The following is a 10,284-nucleotide window of genomic DNA, read 5'->3' as shown; positions in this document are numbered from 1 at the left end:
AGCTTTATCTGATATCTAACGACGCATTTAATGCACTTATAGTCGTTACTGCTAACCGTTGCGATTTTAGTCGTTGATGTGCAGGGACGGGCCGTCCGGGCCAGGAGCGTGGATTGTTTGCGGTTGGCAGAAATTTGGCAACGAATATGTGGTAGTTGATGGCCATAAATATAACCCCAACCACATCCATTCAAGACACTCAAACATTCCAACTCCCACATTCATTGCAAAGGGCTAGATTTCACTCTAAAGCCTCACACAAGCATCAAAGATCCTCCAAGTGTAACAATTGTGATTGTGTTCATTAGTGATTAAGTGCCTTGTGAGAGATTCTAGAGAGTGTGAGCTAGTGTTTCATTTCTTGCTCTTTGTTGCTTGGTTTATTGATCGTGCTTTCTTCCTCTCCTTCTAAAACTCTCAATGACTTGTAAAGCTAGTAAGGGACACCTAATTGTGTGGTGATCCTTGCGGGGTCTAAGTGACCCTCGAGATTAAGAAGAAGCACTCAATCAGTCTAAGTGACCGATTGGGAGAGGGAAATGGTTGGAAGAGACTCGGCCTACGTGGCCTTCTCAACAGGGAGTAGGTTCTTTGGAACCGAACCTCGGGAAACAAATCGCCCGTATCTTTGTGTTAATCTTGTATTGCGATTTGATTTTTCCTCTTCCCGCTCTCTATGTTCTCTTGCTTGCAATAATTTTGAGTTAGCTCACAAAGTTATACTTATTGATTGAGCAACTCATGACAAGAAGAACTATCTTCCGCACTTCAATTTCATTATTACTCGTTCTAACGCTAACCTCACGTGAAGTTCGTGTTTAAAGTTTATAATTTTTTAGGTTTCGCTTATTCATCCTCTTTTAGGCGACTTTCATTGACTTAACACATATTCTAAAAAATAACGAGAGAATGAGATTATGAAGGTGAATTGTTCAATATTATTTCAGCCAACAAAATAACCAACCTATTTTATATGATGACTATATAATTAGCTGCAAATGACATGTCAATGGCTTACAGCCGACAATCAGCTAAGAACAACTCCAAAAAATGCTAAAAAGTTTCCTCCAAAAATGATTATTGGGACAAGCTAAATATATTCAGGGGTGCTCTTAACCTGTATACTCCAACAGCTCCTGTAAACAAATGCTGAAAATTGACCTAAATTAAAAAAAAGAACACCTCAAATGTGCATTCGTACATGGGTCACACGCCTGTGCAAGTCGCGCATGCAAAAGCTCCAAGGAGATTTGCTCCAGAAAAGCACGCTTGCTTCTCGTCGCCGCCACCAAGACCACGCGGGCGGCAAAAACACATGGGAGACAAGCACGGACGACCAGATTGCGGAAGCAACCATCACACAAAAATATGAGAGAAGGGAGACGATAAATGAGAGACGCGATGCTTTGGGGCGAAGGAAGAGGGAGCTATTGGAGCAACGAAAAAGTGATTGTTTTCCTAATATTGATTTTCGGGTTAGTTTAGGGCTTTTTTTAAGTTGCTCTAAACCGCCTTGCTGTAAGGTCTTTCGAGTGTAAATTGATTCTCGCACCTTTTTCGTTAGCGTGTATCTGTAGTTATTAATGATACCATTCGGCCATCAGAGCTTTGACCCGTCTACTAACTGCAGGATTCTTTTTTTCATGTGGGCTATGTCGAAGTTGTTTTCCGCCTGTTTCAGCCATGGTAGTCGTCTAAAGGCTCATTGTACGGTTAAGTAGCGGAGAACATTTGGATGAACTCACGGCGTACGAGATTTTTAGTGATATCGCTGTGACAACATAGAAATTCATCTTAAAATCGGCTGCTCATCATCTTACTTGGGCTGTGTACGATCCTAAGAATCCCGTCCATGTATATATCATGTTAAAATGTCCAGTTCAACTTATATAGACCTAATAACCACCTAACTAGTTCAAAGTTTCATTATTATTTTCTTGGGTGAGAGTGAGGGGAACTAATAATAATTAGTTAAACATCACGACGCTCGTATCCTTAATATATTCATGCTCGATAGAAAACTTCCAATACATTGACACTCGATGCAACAGATATATGTTCCCTTGCACAGGCCGATAGAAGCTAAACTAAAGCAAATGTGTGCGCTATTCATCTATACCTGTGCCCCACCTGTTCAACATCTGATCCACCACAACAATCATAGAGGCATGGCCAAAGCTTCCGTGAAAGACCTGACGAATTCGCAGTACTTATCTACGCCCGGACGCCCTTTGCAAGTCATAGGCACCCCAAGAACCATGCGTTGCACCAGTTCCATACTGAGAACCAGAATCAGTGGCAGCAGTTGCCTGCAATAGAGAAACAGCTTCAAATGAGAAGGGATGTGAGGACTAGTTCTGCAGATGATAAAGTACAGGCCAGATGGAATACTTGATTCATGCCATATCCAGAGTTATAAGGGTTTGCAGCATAATTGGCCTTGGGGTTCCCATAGCTTCCATTATAACCTGCAGGATAGTCGCTGCATTATGAGTAGCACACATGCCACATAAACAGAGCAGGGATTACCTTTTCGTTTTTACTGTAGCGAAATTTCATTTTGACTAAAAAATATTGACTTCATATTTTTTTTAATTTAGAATCGGAAAACACCAAAAACCGTAGCGAGAAACATCTCTCGTACTTGAGCGGTAACAAAATATTTTACCGAGAAACTGGACTTTCCGGTCAGTAAATCAATCCCTGACACAGAGACAGATCAGCTTCACCTAGTAATCCTACGCCTATTATGCCAGATTACAAACCAGTTTCACCTACTATGCCAGATTACTAATCAACTTCGCCTATAGTCAGATCACGAATCAGCTAACACATCACATTTTACAACAGGCTGATAGTTCAGCACTAATATATATGGATAGCTTAGGTTTTAGCATATAGATTTTTCAACTCTCAAATTCACAATCACTCTGGAAGCAATCTTTTGGAGCATTATCTTAAAACTTGGGTAGTTTTGTTGACAAGGTCATGTCACCTAATTGATCACATACGTAGCAGACATTTGGAACAGAAGCGATATACTAAAAATAGATAACCTCCTACTTAGATCATACCTTGATTGCCTGCAGACACAATGGCCCGTGACCTCTTCTCCGCGTTAGCAACCTCAGCTCGAAGTTTCTCCACCTCAGAAGCCACTGAAATCAAATTTTTCTGCATCTCCTGTCCCTGCTCATAACTCTCTGCATATCCTTTCTTCTCAAGCTCAATACAAGATCTGCATATTGGGTCATAACAAATGCCATACAGTTGAATAAAAGCAAAGGTATTCATTGCAGATTCGCCTTTCTCTCTATTACTCAACATACAATCAAAATTCCATCAAATCCCTTTTTGAACATATCATTCCAGTTTCGAGTGAGGGGTGTTTTGACTAGGTTGTCCAGGTGAAAAGGAAGGGAACAATGACAATGTTCACTCATAAATGCTGCTTGGGAAGAGCTAAAGGCGTAAGCCAAAGCAGGGAAGAGCAGATAAAACATTAATAATGATTTTTTTTCTCGGATACACAGGTTGCGCATCATTGCTTCTCTTGTGCATAATTGCATCATTAATAACGAGTTTGTATGCATGCCAAAAATCCTTAAACCTTCTCTATATTCAAAAAAGAGTAGGTCAAAGATTTAACAGAATGTACCTCAAATGTTGTGTTTCATGTTTGATCTCTTGGATCTCAGATTTTAATGCAGATACCTTCTGCAAGTCTTCTGCAGACCGAGCCAAATCTTGTGTTAATCCCTGAACTTGGCCCATGAGTTCCTGCCTCTCTGCACCCAGGTTTTGAATGTCCATACGAACTTGGGCAAGATCTGCTCTCATTTCATGTACTGCCCGAAGCTCTGCTTCCATCTTCAGTGACCTCTCATAAACCTATTAAAATTATTTTGAATATTACAACCAAAAGAACCATAAATTAATTTATTTGACATGAACAGAACTATCTTATTGAACTAAGTCAGGCAGGTTCAGAGATACATGAATTTACATAATAAAATATGATGCATGCATTTGAAAATATCGGTTGAAAACTGGGGCTTTACCTCAAAGATAAAACATAAAATCTAAATTATTCCTGCTATATAATTTCAAACCTACAAAACTATGCGATTTCATGAAAAATGCACATAGTGTTGGAGTTGAACACAGGTTTGGAACAGTTTTTTTCTATTTCTTATGCCACACTGAACCATGGCCGGTTATTGTTACATATATAGGACCAAGTGCCAAGTGGTCCGTTACAACTTACAACTGAAAGTAGAGATAAAATTCCAAGTACTAAAGTAGAGATAAGGTAGAAGATAAGATGATGACATAGGCACTGAACTTAACCTATCATCACAGGAATTATCCTATCATTCTCTCCCTAAGTCTTGTGTTGCGCCACTGGAGGGATCTGAACCATCCCAATTCTAGCATGAAGCTCCTAAACTTGACCCTCCTAAGTGACTTGGTAAAAAAATCAACGAGCTGGTCTTGAGTGCTTTGTAGTTGGCCTTGACACTCCCCTCATCCAAGCAGCTCCTGATGACATGGTTCTTGACCCGAATGTGCTTGCTGCGCTCATGGAAGATGGGATTCTTCGCCAAGTCCAAGGCAGGCTTTTTGTCCACCCTAAGCTCAACTGCTTTAGCGTCTGCCAAGGAGATCACCCCAGCAGTTGAGCCAACCAGAGAGCCTGAGTGGAGGCAGAACTGACAGCAATGTACTCTGCCTCGCAGCTGCACAAAGCCACCACCTTCTACTTGACTGACTGCTAGCTGATCAAACACTTGCCGAGGAAGAACAGCCCCACATGTGCTCTTGATCCTATCGATGTCGCCGCTGTGGTCGCTGATGAAGTGCACAGCAATGGGACACCTCGAGTCGTGCAAGCCGAAGTCAGAAGTACCCATGACGTAACGTAGGGTCCTCTTGACGGCCTGCTGGTGCTCTGTAGCCGGTCAATGCATGAGCCAACTAACATAGCCGATGGCAAACGCCAAATCCAACTGTGTGTGGACAAGGTAGCAAAGGTTGCCCACAATGCGCCAGTATTGTGTCACGTCCATCTCCGTCGTGCTCAGGGGCAGGCCCACATTGAATCAAGGGTATTCAGTTGAATACCCATTATTTTTAACAAAAAAAAATTCACGTATACGTATATATGCTATGCTATACACCGAAATATTGTAAAAGAACATAAAATAGTAGTGTTTTATAGCTATTTGGACCACAATTTCCTTTGTACCGACCTCCTTCCCTTTATCTGTCGTGCGGCCCATCAGGCCCATCCGATTTTAGCTTGGACTGCTCTCTGCCCCCTCCTCTCTGGCTCTGGCGCTCTGCGCGTCTGAAGCCTACGCAGCCCTAATCCCAACAGAAAGACGGCGGCAACGCGACCACAAGGATCGGGAAGGGAGCGGCTGCGCGTGGCCTGCGACAACCTACAGCTAGCGCTGGACAACGTCGCGACCTGCAGCTAGCCAGCTAGTGCTACGGCCCACGGCGAGTCGGCGACATGCAAGTTATAGCCAACGTCTTACCAACAGCCATGGATCCATACCAAGATTGTTGATCCCCGCTGCAGCCTACAGGTCATCAGAATTCAGGTGTATGTGTATCAGTGTCTACTATTAGCACTTGTTTACATTTAGATATTTTATGTGATTGCATTTTTACCATCTTTTTCTCATATGTACTGTTAGCATAATAACATGTATCAATCACTTTAATACTTAGTACTTACGTCTCCATAATCCATATGTACCGTTACAAAATAAATATTTGAGTCAACAGTCATTCTGTTCCGTAACTCTGGTGTACAATGTGCTAGTTTAATTTGTTTTAGACTAGGCATTGAATTGAGTGTATTGTGATTTATTTGCAGATTTGAAAATGAAGAGAAAGAGCAGTGCTACCACTGATTTGAGAGCTTTTTTAGCAAGAGCTGCTGCAAAAAAGAACGATAATGTTGCTCCATCTGTCCCATATTGTTTTGTTTGCTATCTGTTCAAAGATAACAACAAATTCCTGTTGCAACTGCTGGTGTTGAAAGAATCTTTTCTTCAATGAACTTCATAAAAAATAAGCTAAGAAGCAAGATGGGACAAAAAAAAAATTAAATGGATGCTTGGTTACTTTTATTGAAAGACAATTCTTCTTGCAAGTCAAGGATGAAGACATTATCACTCAATTTCAAAGCTTGAAGGATCGGAAGGTTGTCTTGTAATATGTAAGCTTTCTTATACTATTTAATGTTCTCTATATTTAATACTTTAATATGTTTAGTGTTTAACAACATCATCTCATGACCTATTATTTTTACATGAGTTATGATTTAGTTTACTCTCTAGTAAAAAAGGCTATTAGGATAGGCTTTAAGCCATCCAATTTTTTTCTCTCTAGTACAATTTCAAATACCCATTCTCTAAATCCTGGGCCTGCCCCTGGTCGTGCTATCACGGCTCAACTTCAGCCTCTCCTCCATGGGAGTGTAGGTTGGGTTGAAGTCGATGAGCCCACCTAGCTCTACAATGCATTTGGTGTAGGCGGTCTGGTGGAGTGAGTTGTCGGAGCTGTCCTGGTGGACATCAATCCCCAAGTAAAAGGAGAGTGGCCCCAGGTCGATCATATCAACCTTGAACGCCTCCACCTCTTCTTAGCACCGATGATCACCAAGTCATTGATGATCACCACGAACTAGTCGTCGTTGTACGTGAGCAACACCCGAAGCTTGTGTATGCACTCCTCCGCAATAGCTTGATGGTGCCCATGGCAGTTGCCTTGGTGTCGAGCAGGACAACACATACGTAGTGGGACACATCGTCGACGAGGAGGAAGTAGCAACGGCCTCCATGGTAGCCACTGTCACCGTTGAGGTCACCCGTGCATGAGCTCTAGCTTCTCCTTTGTGTGGTAGCTTGCTTGGCGCAAGGAGAGTCACCACTGCTTTGTCAACACGCACGTGTCGTAGAACTGCTCCATGTGCTCGACACAACGACATGGCACGCACCATCTCCTTGTTGTCCGGTTGCCTCAATGCCTCGAATTTAAGGTGCTCAAAGCACTCGTGCCGCCACCATGCATCGTCATTGTGGTGTTGCGCCACCTGCACATGGAGAACATAGAGGCGATTGATTCCTCTATTCACCTTAGCTATCCCAAACTAATGATGGAGTTCCTCGACGTGGGGATCTAGTAGACACCAGTGAGCGATTGGTGCTAGTTAGTCTTGCAGTGAAGACGACTGAGCCAAAACCATTATCTCTATGGCGGAGGTGTCCCAAAACTTAACAAAGCCTCACACATCGGAGTCCAGGTCATCGAAGTACTCCAGCCACTCGATCATGTAGTGGGTGGAAGTGATGTCCCATGCACTAGGAACAGAGCCAGCTCATCACCCTCTTGCGCTTGTGTGACATGTGCCTAGTTGTCGTGCTTCGCCTACCGATAGCCCTTGGCCCAATGGTCAGTCTTGCCGCACTTGTGGCAGATGTCGTCTCGGGTAGCCATGCACTCGCCTATGACATCGCCACCTACGCCTCTGTCCATACGAGGAACCTTGTCCCTCTTGCACGACTGGCGCTTGCATCCGCTCAATGAACACAAAACCTCGAGACCTTGTCCCTCTTATGCCACTCTATGAACCATGGGCAATTATGGTTAAATATATAGGACAACCAACTGGTTTGTTACAACTGAAAGTAGAGATAAGATTCCAACTACTAAAGTAGGGATAAGTTAGAAGATAAGATGCTAACATAGGCATAGGACTTATCCTATCACATACATACAAGTTTAACTAATTTAAAATATAGCATGATTGAACATGGGTTGGTTTTGAAAGCAAAATACACATAGTTAATTTTGTGGCTTCACATGATGTTGGCAAAAAAAGAGAGAAAAACAAGCATGCATGTGTTACCGTATTCTAAGAAAAAAAACATAAGTGCGGAAACAAGACATTTCGACTAGAATTAGTAGAGTTTCTATCAGTAGTGTGAATATAGAGCTTGAGAAGCTCCTATGAACAAAGAATCCATATAGGACTTCTGGATCTCTAGAAAGGTGGAGGCAGTGTATTGAGAAATCTAACAGATCGCTTAGGATAAGTGTATGGGCTGTATGACACAGAATTTGGAAACTGGGACATGTTAAAATTTTGAGACGGTGCTAACATCAAACATTAAGGAAAATGACCTACATAATACATACACCTCTATCTTTATCTCTATCTCTACTAATATAAAGCGGGAGTTTCTCCCTTCGTACGTCTGTTCCCCTCATCCACGCGTGCAGAGCCAGAGTTTCCCACGCGCTCACGAAATATCAAAAAAAGGCGCATCCACTAGGATTCGAACCATGGTCTCTAGGAACAAAGCACTCGTCTCTAACCACTACAGTTCATGTTGGTTTGTGTTATACAAAGAAACCATATATGATATATATAGAAACTGTGGCGATGCACGAGCAACTAACTAGTAAGCATGTATTCTGCAGTATCTAGCTTGTCTAATGTAGTTGCCTTCGTTGACGTGCTTTCATCTTCTCCCCATCTTTACCCGTTATTCTCTGTCTCTCAAAAATGTATCTCCATTATTTACATGCAAGAAGACGATGAGGTCAAAAGATGTGATGTCCCAATCTAATGCAAGCTGGCAAACTTTCCACAATTTGACAATGGCATAGACATGGACATGAAGATAAATATAAATCCAGGGTTCTAATTATGTGGTTTCTCTCCTCCACTATTCAAGAAGTAAAAACCTAGCCTGCCAGTACCAAGGTACTAGATCCCTCCTTGCCTTGGCAGACACCAAACCTACTTAGGCGACCATGGTCTATTAAACCATGATATGAGTCAAACTTCTCTCTTTTTCAATTTATATATAGTGTCAGATGGACATAAGTGCAGGTGCTAGTGTCTAATTCGGTGACAGTGTCTGATTCAGCGTATTTTCTGGGGACACAGGAAAAAACACTTGGAATCAAAAACAGGTATCAGAATCTAACATAGGTGCGAGTGTGTTTAGCTCGCAAAAAAAAGGGACATGCATCCAGGTAACGGTAATGAGGTAAACTTCTATATCTCGTCTCATTTTTCCCCAACTGCTGGTACTATGCTATGCAACCAAAAAAAATGGCACGCATACACAGTGTGATCATTTGTGTGATTTTAGTGACCGAGGTTTGCAAATATAGTGCAGAGATGTCATAAATCTAAACAAAGAAAAAAATTATAAATGGCAATAAAAGTTAAAAGTTCACATCACCAGAACCAAATAGATCCAATGCAACGCAAAATATACAAGTTTAGCCCAAAATTTGCAAGACTGGGAGAAAATTAGGAGTGTATAGACACCAAACAAACAAACATATAAGAGCCTCCAGGGATCTGGATAGCTTCAGTTGCTGATTCAATTTGAGCAAGCTGCTTCCAGATAAGTGCCCTAATTTGCAACGCATAGAAATGAATATACAAGGAGAGCGTCCGCACCTCGCGAAGGCGTAGGTCGCTCTCCTCCTGAGCGGAAGTGAGCGCGTTCGCGGTGCGGCCGAGCTCGTGCCGCGCGGCAGCGACCTCCTGCACGAGCGCCACGTGGGTCGCAGCCAGTCGCTGGTTCTGCGCGAGCAGCGCATGCGCCTCGTCGATCTCGGCGCCCAGCCGCTCCTCCAGCGCTGCTACCACATGCGGCTGAGGTGGCAGGGGGCCACCGGCACCGCCGTGGCCGTGGCCCACGAAATGACGAAGATGCGGTGGCGGCGGCTCCTGGAAGCTGTCGGGGTGGCCAGGCGGCAGGCGGGACGGATCGCGGAAGTCGTCGATATGGTGGTGCGGGGGGAGGCGCGGCGGGTCGCGGTAGTCGTCGAGGGGATGGTGTGGCGGGAGGTGGGGGTGAAGCGGGGGAGGCAGATGGTTGCCGGCGGCGGCAGCGGCGGCGCGGGGGTAGGAAGGTGGCAGCGGGTTTCGGTGGCGGCCGGCCATGGGGAATCGCCGGAACCCTACCGATGATTGATGAGGATAGAATTGCTTCGCCCCGAAACGTGTTTTAGGAATTAGTACTCCCTTCTTTGGGGGAATACTGACATTTCAAGGCCATCCTCACTAGTTTCATCACATTTAGAAAACTAATGTTACTACATCAGTAAGAATAAAATGAAATGAAGAATAAAATATGTTCTCTCGATTAAAAGTTTTATAACACAATTTTATAGATAACATGTAACTTAAATACTGCATCTAAATAACTAATATGAACAAATAAAATATATGGAGGTAAAATA

The 10,284-nt window shown here is 43.2% G+C and overlaps 1 protein-coding gene across 1 annotated transcript; it reads right to left on the bottom strand.

Annotated features, from left to right (window-relative positions):
* Window positions 1-1,949: 1,949 nt before the first annotated feature.
* LOC100279414 (Protein FLX-like 1) lies at window positions 1,950-10,064 on the bottom strand. The gene is made up of 5 exons (NM_001351794.1): window positions 9,497-10,064; window positions 3,659-3,891; window positions 3,075-3,238; window positions 2,392-2,468; window positions 1,950-2,309 (listed from the first exon to the last, which is right to left on the bottom strand). The coding sequence occupies exons 1-5, from the start codon at window positions 9,983-9,985 to the stop codon at window positions 2,211-2,213; spliced, it is 1,062 nt and encodes a 353-aa protein (NP_001338723.1). The 5' UTR covers window positions 9,986-10,064; the 3' UTR covers window positions 1,950-2,210.
* Between the last annotated feature and the right edge of the window lie 220 nt (window positions 10,065-10,284).

Source organism: Zea mays, chromosome 7 (genome assembly GCF_902167145.1).
Source record: "Zea mays cultivar B73 chromosome 7, Zm-B73-REFERENCE-NAM-5.0, whole genome shotgun sequence".
Lineage (NCBI taxonomy): Eukaryota > Viridiplantae > Streptophyta > Magnoliopsida > Poales > Poaceae > Zea > Zea mays.
This window is presented reverse-complemented; position numbering and strand designations above follow the sequence as displayed.